This window comes from Nestor notabilis, unplaced genomic scaffold (genome assembly GCF_000696875.1).
Source record: "Nestor notabilis isolate BGI_N333 unplaced genomic scaffold, ASM69687v1 scaffold26979, whole genome shotgun sequence".
NCBI classification, from domain to species: domain Eukaryota; kingdom Metazoa; phylum Chordata; class Aves; order Psittaciformes; family Psittacidae; genus Nestor; species Nestor notabilis.
Window position 1 is genome coordinate 1 of NW_009942763.1, and position 21,706 is coordinate 21,706.

Here is a 21,706-nt window from a genome sequence, read left to right on the forward strand (position 1 = left end):
GTGTTCAAGGCCAGGTTGGACAGAGCCTTGCGTGACATGGGCTAGTGTGAGGAGTCCCTGCTGACAGCAGGGGAGTTGGAACTGGGTGATCTTAAGGTCCTTTCCAACCTAAACCATTCTATGATTCTCTGTGGTTTGAATGTTTATACACTCCGTAATACAGAGGATTTGCAAACACTGGAGATTAAGCTATAATGATGCTTTCTTGATTTAATATTTCTATTTGAATTAGCATAAATGATTTTACTTATCTAATGGAATGTATTAGCTTTTTAAGAGCCACAACAGTGATAAACAACTGTAAATGCAGAGATATATCTAATTAGGGGGAGGCTGAGTGATTAAGATGGGCACACTCTGTTGATTATAGCTGAACTGGGTTTGACTTAAGATACATACAGTTGACAGCAGTACTTTTACAGTGGATGCCCTGAGACGGTTAATGACTGCTACTGATTCAGCAGTAAGGATTTACTGTTTTGGGGGATGGGGTTGAGAGGAGACTGTAAATGAAGTTTTAGAGGACTTTTCGAAACCATAGTACAACTACTTGGAGAGCTGCTTATATAACCAGAAGTAGCAAAATGTAGATATTATGCTTGGCATATCTTTCAAATTTTCTCTTTCTGGCTTGTTTTCTAACTCATTGGCCATAAAGAACTTTGCTCCTAGATTATGCATTTGTATAGCTTCTTTCATAGCTGATGTTTCACTTCTCTGCTATATTGCTTGTTGACAAAGGCATCATGCTAGAAAGCTTAGAATACTGGAAATGATATATGGACATCGGTCATATATATTCATCCCATTCATTTCAGAGTCCTGAGAAGAAAGCAATTGTACCAGCTGCACTACTTTTATTATTTCATGTGTTAGGGTTCAAGCTGAAAATCTTGGTGGTGGCAGAAGACAAGTAAGTCTTGTAACAGTGGAGAATTACGCTGTTATTCTATTCAGCAGTTTAGACTGGAAGAATTATATTTTTCCCTTTGGTCAGTGGCATGTGTGTAAAAATCTGTGATTGGCAATGTTATGTTCTTTGGAAAGAGGACTGATTTTTATGGTTTGGAAAAGGACACGAGAAAAACTGCATTTAAAACAATGGGAATGATAGTTCATTCTTGTGTTTCACTAGATTAAACTGCTTACATTTTAAGACCAATTTTTTTCTGTTTCCTATAGACTGTTCTATCTAAACAGCTATTTGTCCTGTTAGAGTTTTGTTCGATTATTTGCTATATCTGAATATACATTAGTAACATTTCTTATTCCAGGAGTTTGAGACTTGGTAATGTGTTTAAATTTAGAAACAAATGTTTGGATCATCCGAGTATAACCCCTTTTCATTCAGTGAATTCAGTGTTCATTTGGAATTCTTATCAGATAATAGTGTGCAAGCTGCATCGCTGCTCAGCATCCTCTGTTTTTATTGGATTATCTCCAGTTGCTTGCCTTTTCTTGTTTCTCCACTGCCACTCGAAAGTAGCCATTTGTGTTTATTCACTCTGATGTCCTTATTCATTTGAAGTGGACATAGTGAAAAGTATGCCTCACACTTGTGTCAACATGAGTGCTCCATGGAGGCTACTGGAGGTTTTTAAACAGTCTTTGAAGTAAATATAAAATGTTATAAAACCATTTTTTATCATATATTGCACATACATAAGCAGTCCTTTCTCCTCCATCAGGCATGCATGTCACCTTTTCAGAAGCAGCCGTGGCTTTCTTTAATCACAGTGGTTGGTCAGTGAAATGAAATTCCTAGGAGTTAGATGCTAAGTCTCATCTCGTATTATTTTCCTGACCCATTATCAATGCAGTAATTATTAATCTTATTCCAAATCATTAACCTTATCCCATATTTGGCTTTTCTGAGTATGCACAGTTTTTCCAGAGCTGGAATCCCCACTTTTCAAGTCAAGTGAAGTTTTGCTGTTAAGTGGCAAGGGACTTGCCTTGGGACCAGAAAAATCTCACTGTCCTTCCCTAAATCTACAACTGGTTGGTTCCTATGTATTGCATATGTACCCATGCCGTAGTGTGCACACTGATGATTGCTTTTTTACTTTCTTCTGTATGATACTACCTATATGAGCAATTTTAACACAGTCCTAATGTGTTCTACACTTCATGTGTTCACTTCTAAAAATAAATCCAGATAGCACCACCATAAAATACCTGTCTGCTCTCAGGGAAGGCTCTAAGGGGAGAGAGGACTCTTACACTTAAGGTTTAAGAAGGTGAAGAAGAGTATTTCATAGCGTATACCCCTTATCATTCTGCAAACGTTGTGCATCTTTCATGCAGCAGAATGAGGGGAATTAAAAAATGGATATTAATTTTTCCAGACCTACTTCTGCTCCCAAGCTCCCTGTGGAACAACACTGAAAACCCACAACTTCACAGGGTTATAGCAGCTGGGGTCTATTTTCTATTGTATCTCTTGTGGTGGGTTTCTGTTGCTCCCTGTATTCCTCTGGTTTTAACTAGAAATACGTTCCCAGGACTGTTTGACAATTACATGAGGGTACAACAAGTTGTTGGGTTTGGGTTTGTTTTAATTTATTTCAGCACAAAACATAGTTTGTTTAGGTTAATACATAGAATTTTAGCCCTATAGTGTAATGTGTAATAATGTTAATGGTGCAGCAGTGTTGCTGTGTTCCTGCTTTTCTTTTCCGATGCATAGAGTTAATCAGTGAAAGTACTTTAAAAAGGTAGCTTTGTGTTTTATATGCTCAAGTTAAGTGCGTTCAGAAGCATGTTTGAGTCTGTTCAGAATGTGTTTTGGTGTTAGAAATATATTTTTCTTCATTTAAATAATCTTCGTGTTCTTGAGAAGGAAAGAAAGGAAAAAGAAGGCTTAGAAAACTACAGCTGAGATTATTTTAGGACATCAGTTGTAAGGATTCTCTTCCAGGGTGAAATGTGGCAGATGCTTCATATTGCATATTACAAAACAGCTTCCAAGGACTCTGAAGTGCAACGTCTTTGGAACAACACGTGTCTTTGCACAACAGTCTACCCTGCTTGCATTAGTTTCACAATCACTGCAGTCATCAAATGCAGGCATTTTATAAACTCCTAACTGATAGCTCTGAGCTAATGAGAAAAAAATTACAAAGCAAATTAATATATTGCCATAAACCCCCAATTTCCAGGTATTTTGGTGTGTTCTAAGGGAGAGTTTGAAAGGCAGCAAGATTTGTGCTGTTTTAACCTGGAGTGCAAACCTGTAATTATCGTTTGGGACCTCTTCAAATAAGAATCAAACCACATATTTCTTAGATAAGTCTTTTTTTGTGGTGCACAGTTTGAGCTCAGTTTAGACCATGAACACAATTCCCGCTAAGGTTAATGGGAATAGCACACAAGTGTGGGGAGAGAGAACAAGCAATTGGAGGTGCAGTGATTTTATTGCACTGAGAATTAGGACACTTTGCAGCCTTTTCTAAGCAGCTGTTCTTTAGGTAAATTAATACCTGGGGTCTCTTTACTTCTCCCCAACTTTAACTACCATAAAAGAACTTGATGTATAGCTGTTCACAGCATATCTCACCCGATGGCTATGTGAAACCTCTAACACAAACACTTTTAAAAACTGCAGCCATAACACACTAATCTTCTGAACTTCCTGACCCATAAAAACTGTGATTGTTACTACATGTAAACTTCATCTGGAAATATCGCTCTGTATTTAATGTCCTGGGTATTATGTTGCAAAATCCCTCCTCCTTTGCAGTGGAAGGGCTGCCAGGAAAGTGAAAGACAATGGGGCTGTAGATTAGTGTAGAGAGAGTAATGTTGTACCTTAATCTTGTGGGTTTGGTTTTATTTGGAGCTGGCAATTCAACAGATGGGATGTTCTGATTCTTTTCTCTTTTTGCCTAGGTTACCATTTCAGATTTGATTATTTTTGGAATTAAGAGTATTACAGGCTGTTTTTACGTACCGTTAGTCACAGGGCAGTCACCGATTTCCTATACAACTCTGTGAGCAGATAATTAAGAAACATCACATCTATGGGAGCTATTTTGATTAAGACAGGAAGGATGTTAGAGATGAGCAGAAAGCTTTGCTGTTCCAGTTGTGATTCTTTTTTTAAGTATGTGTAATATCTGAGAATTATCTCTAGTAACTATTCTGTGACTAAAGTAATGAATGAGGAGCGTTTTGCGGGATTTTTTAATTGAAGGATACCAGTTACACTCAGCAGAGGCAAGAAAGGATTAATAATAGTCCAGGAGTGTCCTTTCCCTCGCTTCCATTATGGATAATGCATACTTTTGTTTTTAAAATGCTACATGATTCTTGTCTGATCTTCAGCAAAGCTAATGGCATCAGCAGCTTTGCATTTACACACATGTACATGGCAAAGGGGCTGGGTTGACTGCACTCTGGCGTGCAGACATACTAAAAAGCAGAAGAGTCATGTTTCTGTCTTTTATTCACCACTGGACTAACTTAATAATCATTAAAAAAGAATTAAATGAACAACTTTTTATTAAAACACAAACATTTGTGTTAAACGCTGCTTTTTCCAAGCTGCTTTTATTAGTAGTATTGTTCTAAATTGCAAGCTGTCACATCCACCAGCCTCTAAATTACCAGTCCTCCGTGTTGCTATAGTAACACCGTGGCCACTAAAATATAGACTCCAGCTCAGAAAGGCAAGCTCAGACTGCGGCTCATTTATTTGAAGGTCTTGGCAGCAGAGCATCTCCACAGTCTTTATTTTATAGCCTTTGACTACTTGCACTTTAACTCTTTCAACCAAAAATGTAGCGCTGTGCTAAAAGATGTGGTTTTATTTAAGATACTGTTAAGGACACCCAAGCTACAGAGAGTTAATAAATACATGGGTGTTGTTGACATTTAACTACTCTTTCCTTCTCTTTGGTTTCGGGACGATTGACTGATGTTTTCCTTGAGGTGAGGCTTAGATGACAGCGTGATATTGTCTTCTCCACTTCCTCCATCTGAAAGGCCTCCATCTCCTTTTCATGTTGGGATCCCTCACTGGTAACCTGGACAACAGAAATCTACCTGGGCTGGATTGGAAATGTAGTTTCTTGCTTAGTGTAATATTGGGAATGGATTTACGTATTCCCACTTGGCTGGAAGTCAGTGTATTGGTCAATAGTAACAGGCTCTTAATTTCATGAGCTCAGGCATTTTTTCTTAATATGTTTTCTCCATTTTGCAGTCCAGTTCCCTGACATGCAACTGTTTGTCAAGTTCATCTTAACTCCTCGCCCCCTAACCTCGGTTTGCCTGTTCTGACTCCTTGTCCCCAGACTCACCTATTTGTAGCATTATTCCCACCGACTGTTCTGCTCACAGTGAACCAGTCCCTTGGTTCTTCATCCACCCAAGGGCCCCCTGATCTCTCACAAGTCTTCTACTCCAAGCTCCAGTGCTGTTTTGCATGCCAAACTCGCCATGGCTATGCAACGTTCTGTTGTCTCAGCTATTACCATTCCTCTTGTATTTCTTTTTTTCGGGGTACATGGATCGTTTCCTGTTCTGTGCCCCTTAGTGCACAGAGGACTTCACAAGTGATGAGTGTACATAAGCTCTTGGTGACCAGCTGTCCAGTCCTCACTGTCCTACAGGTTTTCTGATGTTTACAGGTTACATTTCTGCAGCATTTAGCATTAGGCTCATTATAGTAGCTCTGAGCACCACTACCTGCAATAAACAGAGCTGGTGTCACTTCCACTATTAGAATTAAAAGAAAATCTCACGTGTACAGCAGAGATCAGGGAAGAAGCCTGTCAGAAAGCATTTATATTACAGTAAAATAAGATTTTTGAATGCTAACCACCATAAATCAACCAAATATATATAAATATCCCATTGAAATAAGGGGAAGGAAAAAGCCCCTTATTTTACAACTGTAAATAAGGGTTAGCGTGTTTAATCCCTACTCAGATAAATCTTGCATATCTTGTCGCAGTTGCATAAGGTCTTTATTGGGAATACCGGTGGGTAAATTCCTATTTTCAGTACTATTTGTATTGAAAATGTTTTTCTACCCCACAAAAAAAATATACTGTTACATTTTACCAGTATTCCAAATACTTTATGTTAAAACATTTGCGATATATCTCCTGCTACATTCTCATAAAACTCGTTGTTTCAGCAGCCATGTTGTTGAATCCCTCTCTAAAAGTAAAGTAGGAAACACGCTTTCAGAGCCTGCAGGCTTTCAGCCGAGATCAAATAGTGCCACTTAGTACCTTCAAGTACAGGGCTGCTGACACGAGCTTTTACTTCCTAGGATACGGTATGTGCTCTGGAGGCACCCAGTCTGCCTGCTGGACTGCCATCAAGTTACAGCTTTTCACAGATGACCTAGTCCCAGCAGAAAGTCTTGACCTCGCACTTTTTCAGCACTTCACAGGTTAACTTTGTTGAGGGATCAGATTTCTTTCTAGGGGAAGTTTCTGATGATCACCTTCTAGCTAGGCTTTACTTTCCAGCGTCTTTCAGAGCTGCTGGAAGTGCTGGAAAACAACCTTGCTCCAGGGTTTTTTTCCCTAAGTCTCTTTCTACATAGTCAAGTTAAAAGCTGTTTTATTTAGGAGGGTGTTGGATGGTAGCCTAATGAAGGTATCAACCTGCAAAATAAATCTAAGCCCCTTTGCTGGAATTCTTCATGGCCAACAAGGTGAAGTGCTTTGGCGAGGGAATATTGCAAGGTAAGAGACTTTTTTATGCACTTTTAAAATCGTGGAAGTGTGTTGTGTTACAGCTTTAGCTCTGTAAATACTGGCAGCAATGGAAATGCGTTAGAGAATGGAGTAAATCTGGGAAGTTTACTCCCTTCACTGTTTCATTTGAACCATTGTATGCTACATAAAATCAATATGTATGTTAGCAGATTATAAGTATTTGAATAACATAGTAGGAAATGCCCCATGTGAGAACTGACAGCTACTGCTGTGTTTGTTTTTTCTGACTTAGCTTTGGGGGTCTGCAAGGTTTATGGACAGTTACGACTGTCGCACAGGTTGCAATCCAACCAGCTATCTTGCACCAGCATTCCAGGCTTTTAACCTCAGAAAACTGTGGGGCTTTGTTGTATTTTAGCAGCGTGAGTTTGCTTTCTGTGGAAAGGAGGAACGTCAGTGGGAATGAGCTCACTCAGGGAAACAAAGGCGTGTGTGAAGCTCTTTCTGGCCAGATCGCAGCTGAGAATGCACTTGATTTTTAGGACATACCGTTTTTACTCTCACTCCTGTACAAATTTCTGTCGGCTGCCTAGTTTGAGTAAGGTTAGAAGATCGTTTTCCTTTTTACAGTTTCTTGCAAATAAGCCTAATTTTCAAGGCTGACAGAAACCAGGAATTACTGGTACTACTTAGGGTGTTGCAGTTCTGTTAGGGAAAAAACCTGATTTCAGAGTTGGTAGTAGCTGATATCTTCCACACATCTCCATATTACAAAGAATAACACATTGCACTTGATGACGTGTCTGTTCTATAAATCACTGCGGTGATAACGAGGTTGGTTTTCAGTGATTTGGCTTCCTGAGAAGCAGTGCTGTGCTCTGTGATCAAATTAACACCTCCTGTTGCCAAGCTTTATTTTAAGACATCTGTCAGCAGGCTCTAACATGTTCAGAAAGACAAATTTTGTGGTTTTCTGCCTTTTTTTATGATGGGAGAAGAGTGTGCAAATGTAGGCATTATCTTTTGTCTCCATGTGCTTCGCTGCGGCTCAGGCTGCTGAGTGGGAGAGGAGCCATTCTCAAGTGTGAAATCTGCTTTGCTGATGCACAGGTTTTTGCCTTGATCAATTTATGTAGAAGCTTATAGTGTATTTTGAGAAAGGAAGAACTTCCGCAGTGACTGGGAATTGCTTCAGGTCTTCATGCATATATCTCTGTGTGTGTGTGTGTGTGTGTGTGTGAATCTGCATTTTCTGCTGGCTTTACTGCCTGCAGACTTCTAACAGATTTGCATTGGTGTCACTAGTGGAGTGTCCGGAGGGATTAAAACAAGACTGGGAAGCAAAGGAGCCATATCCTACCTGCCTGTTGCTGGAGGTTTTGGCTCTGGGGCTATGCTTTACCGCCACCTTCCCCTGAGTGAGCCTGCCCAGTGGTCCCAGTTGGCCATTTGTGCTGGGAGAGCAGGTGGGCAAGTGGCCCTGGCTGGGGGCAAGTGGATCCAGCCCCAGGAGCCTTTGAAAAGCACACTGAGCAGCAGGGAATTTCAATGGAGCTTGCATAGTTTTGTTTCTGTACTGCCCTTCATTCCTTTCCCTCCATGTTTTACTTAACATCAGCCCTGTAAGAATTTAGCTAATCTACTCTTTTTCTTCTTGGTGTTTTAAGCCTGCTTCTGTTGTGTTTTGGAGCCTCAAGCTGCCGGATACCAGTAAGTGGTGGTGAGCTGCTGAGCTCTCACCAGCTCACTCCAGTGCTGGAGAGCATACAGGAAGTAGTTGGGTGTCAGAAAACATGTCTGTGTTGTTTACAAGTACTGCCCCTTCTTTAAGTCATAACTTAAGCAGTGCCTTTCTGTGAGGATGTGATGAGATCCCGAAGGTATCTGCTTTTTGGGGAGAAGAAAGTATCAACTGGTAAGACAGGCAGGAGAAAGAAACCTGCACGGTCCAGTGTTGGGTTATCATCACTCTCCATTGCCTGGAGGAGAGAGGTGTTTGGGCTGGGGCTTGGCTGCAAGGTAAGAGGAGGAGGAGGCATACTGCAGTGGTGATCCACACCTAGACGTTTGCCAGGAACTCCTCCCTGTTTCTTCACTTCAGGGGTCCCCAGCAGCTTTGGCTTGACCTCTGTGGATTTGTTCAGTCCATCGCTGTCACATGCTGGCTGTACACTTTACAGGGATCTGTTTTCTGGAGGGCTTCAAAGGCTTTGTACATAACAAAGAATTCATGTACAAACAAGGATTTCTGACCTTCATTAGAAGACTTTCCTCAGCACTTCTTACTGTCTTGGAAACAAAGACGTAACAAACAAAGCATAATTCTTTTTACATAATAACAACTAAGGCTTAACACTGATTTTATTGTGATATGACGACTGATCTTCTTTCCAGCTTTCAGTGGTGCAGATCATTTGGAGTCAATGAAGTAGCACAGAAACGATAAGGCAGGAGGATCAATCCCGTGGGTGATCAGGGATGAGCATCAATCCCATGGCTGTTGAGTGTGCTGCTGGCTGCAGGGGTGCCCTGTGCACCAGGTGTAGATCTGGTCTATAAACTGCTTTATAAAATCAGTAAGTCTCCAGATAGAACACTAAAGGGGGTTTATAGGTTCTGAGTCCAGGAGAATGGGTTGGTAGCTGGTTGGAACATTTTACACTGGATTTTTCACACCTAGCTGGGAGTTCGTGTTCATTCAGCACTTGGGTCAAAGGCAGTGCCTTGCTCTGGTTCCTCACCTTCCCTTGAGGCTCTGCAATGCCAGAGGAACCGCTGCTGTGAACAATGGCCAAAAAAACAAGTTCCACCAGTCAAGTATTTTGCAACTGAATACAGTTGTGCTGGCTGCTGCATTTAGTGGCTCCAGGCAGCGATGGACCGAAGGGTCTCTTCAGGGGAAGAAGGTGCCATTGTTTTTCTGTTTTAGAGCAAGAGGTAATGAGCTTTAGTAGAAAGTGAGATTGCTTTCACGAAGCTTTAGAGTTTCTGATAGTAAACTCCCTGAGATGAGCCACGTTTAGCAGCTCCTCTGTGCATGTGTGCTCAGCTGACTTCAACTTTTGACAATGGTTTGGTCAAATTCCTGGTCAGATTTTAGGAGACAAAATAAAACGCAGTGTTGTTTTTATCAGATTATTAGCACTGATACAAAAAGATTAAATGAAAGGAGCATGTGCAGTTTTCCAGCTTCTACCAATCTTTTCTTACCCAGTCTTTTTCAGCACTGATTGATCCTTCTCTTCTGTGAGTTCTTCTTTTTTACAAATAGGTATTTTAAGTGTAAATGTTGAAAACACATCTTGGCGGAATTTTAAGCAGAGCTTGACAGTGACTTGCGTCTCAGCTTTGTGGTGGTAAACCAAATAGTCACTGGTCACGGAAATGGTCTGAATAGCTCACAGCACACTTAAAGCACTTTAACTCTGCACCAAAAAAATGTCATTAAAAGGATTAGGTTCTTCTCCAGAAAAAAACAGCTTGAAATTGTCTATATTAATTTTGCCTGGTTTACTTTTCTTGGTCTGGCTTTACAGAGTGTTTCAAGGTGACAATCCTGTCCCGGGGCTCCACCTTGGGTTAGAGACAAAAGTGGTTTATTTTATGATTTGAATTGTAATAAGAAGAGAGTAGTGAAGACGTGGGGAAGATGGGTGATACGTAACAGTGTCAAATACATTAATTACATTTGTTTCTCTCAAAGTACATTTCCATCCCTTCTTACGCAAAGGGTTGTTTGTCACCTTTCAGAACAATTTGAAAGGAAAACCATGCAAGGGGCTGTGTATGGTTTTTGGATTTCTCACACAGTGATGTCAGTGTTGTAGGAAATCCCAGAGGAAAACAGTGGAAACTGCAGCACTTAGTGTCTCATGTTATAGCGCATCTACATTTTTCTGGCTTTTTTATTTTTCCTTTTATTTCTTTGAAGGTGCAGTGAGGTTTTCATCATTTTGCACCTTGAGTTTTTGTTGTTGTTGTTCTATCAACTTACAAATAGTTAAATTTTTAGGTAGAAGAGGATAGTTACCATGTTTCCACTTGAAATATTGTAAAGCCCCAAGGCCCTGTCCCGGACAAATGTATTTTTCAGCAGTTCATTGTAATTTTGGTTTGACTGTAGATCCACCAAAGTTAAAATCCACACCCGTCTGTAAAGAAGGGTGCATTTTCAGCCTTTAACAATAGCTTTATTTAGTCGGGTTTTAATTACTCCTTTGCTTTGGATGTGTAAAGGGGGAAGTTTTCATGCAGAGGGGGGCTGTCCTGAGGATCACAGGGTGGTTTCCTGTCCAAGTTGACAAAGAGCAGCCAATTCTATGGATGATGTTTATGCAAAATGGAAAAGTGCTGATAGACTGTGGAAAAATACAAGCCTGAGCCTAACCGCTTTGCAAACCTGTTTCAAAGAGCAGCTTTGAGTAGCTGACCTGGTGCCGCATGCAGGTGATCTGTAGTGGCACTGTTGGTAGTCACGTAAGGGTGATCAGGCTGAGATGGGCAGGGAAAGAAGGGTGCTTAGTTTCACAGGGAGCAAGAGGCAGCTTTGTGGGAGTTCTGAAGTGATGGCAGTGATGGATTTTAACTGGGTGGTGGTGTATTTTCATGCATAATACACTTTTTAAGGGTTTGGGGTTTTTTGTAATTTCCAGTAATCGAAGTAAAGTTTCAGGTGATTGATCAAATAGAGAAAGGAAAGGCTAAACATTTCAGCTTCAGGTTATAGTTGAGTAGACTTCTGCTGACATCAGAAATTATTAGTTGCACCAGCTAAATTACAAAGATGTTATCTTAGCTCTGGGAGCCAAGAACACCTTAATTAGGGCTGGTAGATTCCCCATTCTGCTTCGTTGCTTTTGACTTTAACCATCAAGGCACTGGATCAGGTAAAAGTGAACTAATCTATGTGGAAGACTTGGGGTTGTTTCAAGAGCAACATAAAATTGAGATACCTCAATGTGTTAACAGATGCTGTCCTCTTGCGAAGCTGCAGTGTTCCCCCACATGCAGATACAGACCTGCGGTGACATTCTCTACACTCTTGTATTTTAAGAGCTTTTAGTGGAAAATGGATCCTTGATAGAGTTATATGTGCTTTAATTGCATTACTTTTTAACAGTATATGTTGTATGCTCATAAATTTGATTGCATTGGCATCTGATTTACAGAATTCACTGAATTCTACATGCATCACATTTGCATTTAAACCATCTCTAATGATACTCCAAAGGACAGTGTCAATAACTGTTCATGTTACCTTGTATCTTGTCACAACAGCTGTGTGCATCAGTGTCATCGCTTGGTGTCACCAGCATCCCTACAAGAGCTGTGTTGCTTGGCTTCTGGCAGCCAAAATGCTAGATATCTACCTCAGAATAGCTAATCTATTTTAATTTCGTAACAGATCAGTTAACTCAAAAACACAAAGCTTCAGTTGTTCATGATTTACGTCCAAACATGAAAGACTTAAAGCTGAGGATATACTTAAAGGAAAGCCACAACCATCAGTGTATTCAGGTGCATGCTTCTACCTTTGTCCTGGGGCACATGTCCCAGTTCAGAAGGGCACTTAGATGTTTCCATAATGACTTAGATTGCCCAACTGAAGTCAATGGTTGATGCCAGTAAAACTATTTATGAGTAATATTAGCTGCATTCTTTAGATGCTGGTGAATGGGGATCTGTGATAGTTTAGTGAATGGTTGTAAATGTAATGTTTCTGTACGTTTAAGATAGAACTATGAGTCACACAGATTATCATTATTGTTTGGGTTTGGCTTTTGGGTTTTTTTTGTTTTGGGGGTTTTGTGGGGGTCTATTTTTTGTTGGGTTTTGGTTTTGGTTTTTTTTTTTTTCCCATTGCTGTATCTCCGTAAGAAAGAAATTAAACTGTTAAACATGGAAAACATTGGCATTGCTGATATTATTATTATTATGATTTTATTATAGGTTCAGAAATGGAAAAGATATTTAGTTGCTACACAAGCTGTTCTTTTGTAGCTATAGTTACATAAGCTATTCTTTTTATGCAGTGATTTTAATTTATTCGTAACTATTGATGCATTTACAAAAATCTAAGAATTGCAATTGCTTTATGTTTGAAATAGAAGTAAATATCAGTTATAGGTCCTGGTTTTAAAATCTAAAATTTAGAAGGAATAGAACTTTTAAATTTTGTGTTGTAATATGTAATCGCCTGCTCTAAAGAAAAAAAAAAAGTGCTTCAAAGAAGCCTTTCAATTCTTTTCCAAGTTTTCAGTTTTTCCACATTAGGCATTGGGGGGAGGGAGGGAAATATGGTTTTCTCTTTAGATTCCATGGATTTTTTTGTATGGTCAGCATATCTTTCATTCAGTTATGCCCCATCCCTGGCAGTGTTCAAGGCCAGGTTGGACACAGGGGCTTGAAGCAGCCTGGTCTAGTGGAAGGTGTCCCTGCCCATGTCTGGGATTCTATGCTCTGGAAGATTTTGGAAAATAGCAAATAAACCTGTTCTGTCTGTCAGATCTGGCTGGCTGGTTTTCACCTCAAGGCTGGTGTCCTAGTGTCAGTCCCTGTCCATCCCTGTCCTTCCCCATCCCTGTCCTCTGCCAGCGGAGCAGCGTAGCTGAGCACTTCCAAATTTCCTGAAGGCAAAATCAATCCGGCTTTCTGAAGCTGTTGATCTGAGCTTCCCAGCTGGCCTTGTCTGCAGTGATACTGGAGAACTGGCACAAATGACTGTGCTGGCAGATTGATGTGGACCGTAACCGGGAACAAAGCGGTAGCAGAGAGCAGCTTCAAGCAATAACCCTTTCTGCAGGCAGTTCAGCCAACGGTGCTGCTGGTTAAGCTGTGCTTAGGTCCCTGAAGGGCCTCACGTAGATGTGGGTGAATGAAATACACCCAAGTAAGCAAAAAGCAATTAAAAGTCATGAAAGCATCATTAAAACCCATACAGGTAGCTGGTTTGTAATGAGACCAAAATGCTTTTCATTTCAGAGTTGCCAAAGGTTATAGTAAGGCTATATAGTAAATCAGCAGTGAAGCTATGAATAAAATTCAAGAAACCAGACAGGTTGCCTTTCTTTACAGAATTCAATTAGACAACATACAATTAAATTTTAAGTGCATATATTAAATGTATGTATCAGCTTGTGAATGGCTTCCACTCTAAGGTCAAAAACCTCACTTCAATCTCTTGGTTACAAGTTTGGAAAGCAGAGAGAAATGCAATGGGGAAGAGAGTCTGGAGCTTCCAAAATCTGAGGCTGTGGTGAGAAATAGCTAGAGAACTATAAGGAGATGATCTTACCCCTCTAACTTTCACAAATGATCTATGAAATATGTGTTTATGCATTCCCAGAAGTAGTTATCCATCAGTAGACTAAAATGTCTTCACAGAGCTACTTGCCAGTCCCAGCTTTATTGTTCACCAAGATGGAGCACTTGTAAGCCAGTTTATAAATCTTTTCCTTCACTAGTTTATTTTTAAGGGCATTTTAGGATTGGAACATCTGGCTTGACTTTTAGATCATTTTTTTCCTGTCTGTTCTAACACTTGCATATTTTCAGGCATAGATGTTTTATGCTGGTGTTCTCTGTGTCCTACATTTCAGTTACGTGTTTCTCACTTAACTGGAAAATGTTGACACTATCACACACTGGAAGAAGGTAGTTCTGAATAGTAAGCAGTTAGATCTCCTTGGAAAGGATGTGTTGTATAGCTCAGGAGGGCTATGTACCATCTGAACAACTAAGCTTTCAATTACTAAAGTCTTCCGAGACTGGTGATGCTGTGCTGGTAGATCCCGGTTGTTGGCCAGGTTAAATTAACAAAAGATTGCTTCAGGATGGATTTTTTCCATGCATTTAAGTTCCATCTCTGTGTTAGGGCTTAGCAAATCAGTGCTATGCGTACCTGGAGGTGCCTTGTTAGCACCACCTTGCCCTGCTTTAGGACTGCAGGCATAAATTTTGAGGGTCTCCTGGAAATCTCTTTACTCATGCAAACTTCCAGGTGAGTCAAGAACAGTTGTATCACTGGTGCTGTTGACTAAATGATGGTATACATTAGGCTTTGTGGCGACACTTTAGTTAATGAGCTGCGAGGATTTAGTGTTGGAAGTGCAAAGAAGATAAGTTAGGAAAATGAGAGACTATTTTCAGTTGATAACTGTGAGTGGGATAAGGCTTGTAGAAATACTACTTCTCCTTTTGAATGATGCTTCTGCCTTTTGACCCTAGTTTTTTACCTTTGTCGTGTTTTTCTCCAGCTGGGATGACAGCAGCTCTGTCAGCAGTGGAATCAGTGACACCATAGATAACCTCAGCACTGATGACATTAACACTAGCTCCTCTATCAGCTCCTATGCCAACACGCCTGCCTCCTCCCGCAAAAACTTAGATGCACAGGTAAGATTTCTGGTTTACACAGGTTACATTGATACTTACTATTTTCTCTGTGCAATAGGTGTAACTGTTTTAAGTTGGATGGACTTGAACACACAGTCTTCAGTACAGACAGTAGCACTGAAAAGGCAATGTTAAGAAATAATAACCACTTTACCATTTAGGAATATTTCCTCTGTGCGTGAAATCTGTGGCATCTCTGCTGCTGTGGTGTGGCAACAGATGGCTTCTGCCTTCCCAGCAGCACTGCTGTACAGAAAATAGGCATCAGTAGATGGGATTATATGATTTCTCTTTTGCTTTGGAAAAGGTATTATGTTTTCTCTTAAAGAAGGGGATTTAATTAAGTCAACATGAAACATGAGCGCTTAAAGATTATATACACTTCCACTGGAAATGAAAGAGTGCCAGGCAAATGGAATAGATAAACTTCCAGGGCTGCATGGTATCACAGGCTTTCTATATTTGGCAGCATTTCATGGGAGGATAAATTTTACACCCACTGGCAGCACACACGTACATTTTGTGCTCAGATACCACGTGTCTAAAGACGGTAAAACAAGTGAACGTAGCCAATAGGTTTTCATTCATAATAAGACTGCAGAATGCAGAGATTTGCAGTAATAGAAGCTGCATTTTTCTCCCAATTGTATGGAATTCTGTTTGGAAAAATGTAGGTCTGAGTTGTGCAGCTTTGTTCTTTCTACACCCATCTGCTCAAGGTTTTGTGTGTCAAAGCAACTGGGATGCAGTGACTTGGCATTGCAGCAGGTAGAGAAGAGGGGTGCAGGTATGACCTCCTCTGTGTCTTTCCTCTTTTTTCATGACTGGACCCTAAATCTGATCTTAGATTTAATGTAGACGTGAGGTTACTGTGGAGTGTTACTCTGCCTCCAGGACTGTGGTGCAAGCACATACTAGTCTTTGTTCCTTTGCCACAAGGTGCATATTTGAGCCTACATAAAACGTTTCCAGTTAGCCTCTGGTTGTGTATCAGCAATTGCAAGTACACTCAAAACTGCTGCTGCAAGTCCCATACAAGTTGAGAGGAGTTAAGATCTATGAAATGTGTTTTCAGTATGTAACAGAGAGAGTAACATAGACAACTAGAAGTATTTTTTGACAATTGTTACCATCTTAACATCGTAATACTGTTGGGGAAAAAAGGACAAAAAAGGGAGACATGAGACTAAACATTAATCTAAGGAAAAAAATAGAAACTCATTTGACTTTTATCTTCCGGTGGATCGGATTCTTGGAAACACCTCTGAGAGATTAAAATCTGCGTTGACAAACTCCTCTTCCTCCTCCACGTATATTACAGCACCTAAGAGAGCACAGACGTGCATCAGAAGAAAAGCACCTGAAGCTTGTACAGACAGTAGAGCATAGTTATTACGAGAGAAAGCTGGGAGCTAAGGCATGCAAGTTGTGTTTGCAGGTTTTTCATGTGTGTCTGCGACCTGCTTCAGTTTTTGTTGCTGACAATATTTATTCTGGGTATTGCTATTGTCTGCAAATTATTGTCCATAAAATACTTCGTTTTAATTTGAACAGATTATCCCAATCTTGTCAACCAAGGGAATGAAAATAGCTTGGAGTAATGGAACCATGCATAGCTTGCAGGATTGATTTTTTGCTGCCCAAAGTAGAGCTCGTGACACAGTGAATGCTGTATATATGCCTTTTCTGTCTTACTTGGATACTGTATAATGGCCCTTGCCCAGGTTTGTGTTCCCCTGGCTGGTGTGCCACAAAGGATTGAGACATCTCCGGAGGGACGTGGACTTTTCTGTTCAGGCTACTGAGAGCTTTAGTTCTCCTAAATAGTAGGCACTTTTAAGCTGCTGTGATTCTGCCACATCTTTTTCAAATGATTGCAGAAAATTCAAGAGGGAGCTTGAAGCTAATGCATGTTCAACTGGGAGTTCAGACAAATAACACAGCAACATCAAAGGGAGAGAGCCCTAACATGTCGGTGTCTACTGATAAAATCAGAAACTTAAGCAGAATTGTCTCTGCAGAGGAAGAAGACATGGTTGTAGTAGGAAAAAAGTCTCTGTTAAAGAAGTGATTTTCAGAGCTGCCGAGTACCTTATACTCCAGAAGCTGTAGTTTCTCCATCTTTGACAAGCAGGACTTTGATATGATAGTAATTCCATGTTTGTAGACATTCGGAGTTGTAGCCTGTTTTTGTAGCAATGCTGTGAAGATGTTCACAAGTTGGTTCTGAACAAGCTAGTGATCAGAACCAGAATTTGCCTTGCCGTGTTCCCTTGTCTTGCTCTGATTATGTCAAGTACCAAAGCACTTGATGTAGATATATGAAGTTTGGGGCCCTAACATTTTTCTCTTACATTGTACGTAGATAAGTTACCTTTTACATGGCACTGCATATAATATGCCTTTAAAGTCACATCATACATACATTTTAAAAAGAAACTAAGACATCGTGGGTGTTTGAAAATAACTTACATCACTGCAATAAGATCGGAGAGAAGAACAGATCAAGTACATGAACAAGTTTATTAATGTTTAAAAAGATCAGAAGATGGAAAGGAAACAATTCCTTCAAATTGAAAGCAGCAGCATCTTTAAGCTGTTAGATCAAGGCGGATTCTCAGTTCCATTGGAGCAAAGACAGGTTTGGTCTGGTCACAGCTTTGTAATTGGATTTACAGAACTGTAGGGAGAAGCTGAGAAATCCTGGTGTTTACCACTGCTCCCAGCTGAGCCGGATGCAGGCTTTGCTCCCAGCTCATGCTCGCCGGGTCTTGCCATGGCCTCCAGCAAATAATATACCCACTTTCACCCTTTCAGGAGGTGGAGTTTCAACTGCAATCCCCAAGCCAGGTTTCGCTGTGTTTTGGTTTTGATTCCTTAGTCATGTTTCTGTGCTGTTCAGTGTTTACCATGAAACAGAAACATCTCTGGCCAGAGGGCTTCAAGGGTAGGTGTGCAGCGTTTCAAAGGCTATAGAAAAACTTCGGCTGTGGGTATAGTAGTGAAATGAAATGCAAGAGAGCAAAGATAGAGGACTTCTTATAATGCTGCTCTCTCTGTTGAGGCTTTAGTATCGTTACAGGTGCAAAGGTGGGGAAATAGAAGGTACGGGGATATTTCACTCAGCCAAAACTAGAATTACTCTACAATTAGCAAGTAGGTATATTTCTTGCTCTTGAACACTAACAGTGTAAATACACAATTCCAGACAAAGTACTTGAAGCAAGATACTAATGAGAGTATGTGAGGGATGATGGTGAGGTGGTTTTGTTGATCAGTTATTTCTTCTTGCTTATACTGTCTTGGACCTACAAGAAATCTGGAGACGGACTTTGTGAAAAGGAATGTAGGGACAGGATGAGGGGGAATGGCTTTAAACTGACAGAGGGGAGATTGAGATGAGATCTTAGGCAGAAGTTCTTCCCTCTGAGAGTGGTGAGGCGCTGGCTGTGGCTGCCCCATCGCTGGCAGTGTTCAAAGCCAGGCTGGACAGGGCTTGGAGCCACCTGGTCTAGTGGAAGGTGTCCCCTGCCCATGTCAGAAGGTTGGAACTGGAAGAACTTTAAGGTCCTTTCCAACCCAAACCAGTCTGGGATTGTATGATACGTAAATCTAGGAGACATTTGCATGAAATGGTGATTTTAGAGGAACACAGGACATCAAAAGAGTCACACTGTGAATTTATTGTGCACTTACCAATAGTCATAACTAGAAAGATAATCATCCCCAGAACTTGCAGCCATCAAAAAAAGAAGGAAGTTAGAAAGCAGTGTTTTATTCAAGCCTAGGCTGAGTTGCGCTGTCTGAATGGAAAGGCAGGGAAACAACATTTGCATAGCATGAGGAAAGCACAAGAAAATAATATCTAAATCCATAATTCAGCAAATGGTCATTAGTGTAATGACTTAATATACAAACTAATAACCCAGGCCCTCATTATTTCACGTGACTAAAGTAAGACCATTGTAATGTGTGGTGTCAGCTTTCACATACTGATTGCTTAACTAGTTTTTCAGGCTTTTAAAAAAAAAAGGTTATTACAATAAAAAGCAGAGGAAATTAAACCACAGTTCCCCTAGATTCTTTCATGTTAATGGAGTCGTCTGATAGGAAGAGTCATAAGCTTGAAACTCCTAAACCTTAGGAACTTGAATAAAATAGATAATTTTGCTGAAAGCATGGTAAATTATCATGCATCCTTTCGCTTTTCTGATTATCCAAAAGCAGTAAAATGTTGTGGGCTTTATAATGCTTTGGGGTATTTAAAATAATTTCCTTTTAAGTGATGCTACCATTTGACTAGTGCACATTCATCTTCTGCTGAGGCTACAGGGAAGAAATAGCTCTCCAGCACCTTACGAGAATTTGCCACCTCTTACTCAGGAGCTTCATGATCAAGTGTTGAATTGTCAGTCTTTCATGGTACTGGGATGCTTGGAAAACACTTCAGCTGTGTTTTGGGGGCCAGGGGGTTGTGTGGATGATGGTCAAATGTGAGAATATTTATCATTCGTGCCTGATCACAAAATAATAGGTTGTGGTACTGCAGATTTGCCCATATTAATCAACATCATTTGACAGGAGAAGTAGAATTCTGCAGGAATAATCGTTAGCAATAGAAAATGATAATGTATGAGGAATACATTACAAATAATTATATAGGTTAATAGATTTAACCATTTCTGAGAACTAGGCAAAGGCTTGCTTATGAAAAAATTCTGTATTTGACATTGAACTTTGCAAAATTCTTCATGAAGGATTGGTAGTGCAATCTGTGCAGAAATAGGGTAAACTGTGTGTAAGAGTTGACTATGAATTAAAAACTTCGGTAACGTATGTATTTAAGGCACTCTTGAATATTGCTAGAAAGTTGTTGGGGATTCATTTTTCTTCAGCTCGTGGGTGTCCTTCTACTATATTAGATTAGAATGAATAGCATTCCACATCTTCAGATCTGTTCAAAAAGCTGCCTCCTCATGCTCTGGAGATCAGATTGCTAGACAAGAGATAGGAAAGCAGCAAGAACAAAGGGGAGCTGGCTGCACAGGTTTGAAAGGGTTTTTTTGGCATTACAGTAAAAGGGTTCGTCAGAAATTTGAGATGGAGGATTATAAATGTCATGGAGCTGAATATGTCCTTTATAAATCAAGTGGATTTTTTCTTTTTATTTTTTTTCTTTATTTATTCTAAGGGGCATGGCTGTTATGGGGTTTTTGTATTTTTTTCCTAGCATATTAAAAAGATGCATCATTGCAAGTGTTCATTTCTTTGTGGGACATTTCTTTATCAAAGGTATGTTATGTTATGTTTGTTGGTACTTAGAAATGACTGCTGAGTTGATGAATCATTTGATGGTTCTCATTTATGAAGCTTCTTAAAAGAAGGGCTTGCTCTGAAGGTAGTATTTGTAATTCCTTATCTGTCCTAGACTGATGCAGAAAAGCATTCCCAGGTTGAGCGGAATTCCTTATGGTCCAGTGATGAAGTCAAGAAATCAGACGGAGGATCTGATAGTGGCATAAAAATGGAGCCAGGATCTAAATGGAGGCGGAATCCCTCTGATGTGTCAGATGAATCTGATAAAAGCACTTCTGGTAGGAAGAACACTGTTATTTCACAGACGGGCTCCTGGCGACGGGGCATGTCAGCTCAAGTTGGCATTACCACACCAAGGACTAAACCTTCAACCACCTCAGGCACGTTAAAGACACCTGGAACAGGTGAGAAAAGGTGTAAGATAGAAACAAGCCAAAAAGTGTGTTCAGTATGAAAACAGTTTAAATACTTTCCAGAGGCAGAACCTGAACTTCAGGTAGTGCTGTTTTTATTTTTAGCTATTGTTTTAACCTCTGCAGCATCTCATACGTCCACATTTCTATTTCTGTTCATTTGAAAATGCGTATTTTGGATTAATACACCATGGAAGTTGTTTTCATGACAACTCTAGTCTTAAGCTGAGCTATTTATTGGGCACAGTATTGCCATATGCAGAATAGATAGTATAATTTCAGCTTTTGAAGTCAAGTTTAACTGTAAGAACATACAGTATGTGTGGTTAAGGAGATTTTGTTTTTCCCTATACTAAACCAGCATGTTAATTTTTACTAAACAGTATTTAGTTCTGGCTTTTCTTAGAAATGTACTAGGGATTTTAGCTCTTGCAGATGTGTGAATGAAAATTGATTGAATGTGCATAATCAAGTAATGTAAGTTAATACCTCTCCTCTTGTTTGGTTGTGTGCACAATTGTAAATGAAAAAGTTCAAGTTAGACACTTCCTTGAACAATGCCTTGTAGGAAAATTATACTAATGGCCTAACACTACTTCTGTCTAATGATAAAAGAGGATTGCTCTATGGTAGCTAAAGAGGGAAACATTTTTTCTTCTTATCTGTCACTATGGCATAACACTGTTCTGCTTTTCATATTCTTGAGGGCAAACACACCACATACTTTCTCTGGCAAGTCTGCATGTATAACTCATTAGAGTGGCATGTAAGTTCAGTGCAGACTAGATCATAACTTTTAACCGCACTTTGGTGGCTAGCACGCTTTTGCTTTTCATGCTGCTTTGAGTTTCATCATTTGCTTGATGTTTTTCAAGTCATTAAATATTAGAATTCTTTTTCTATTTT

The 21,706-nt window shown here is 40.0% G+C and overlaps 1 protein-coding gene across 1 annotated transcript in view; it reads left to right on the forward strand.

Annotated features, from left to right (window-relative positions):
* Positions 1-6,369: 6,369 nt before the first annotated feature.
* LOC104411197 (neuron navigator 2-like) overlaps positions 6,370-21,706 on the forward strand; it is a gene marked incomplete at its 3' end in the record, with an annotated part of 22,832 nt that continues 7,495 nt past the window's right edge. The window contains exons 1-3 of the mRNA XM_010021567.1: positions 6,370-6,704; positions 14,933-15,071; positions 20,500-20,826. Of these exons, the coding sequence (XP_010019869.1) occupies positions 6,610-6,704; positions 14,933-15,071; positions 20,500-20,826 (561 nt within the window). The remainder of the gene's footprint in view (positions 6,705-14,932; positions 15,072-20,499; positions 20,827-21,706) is intronic.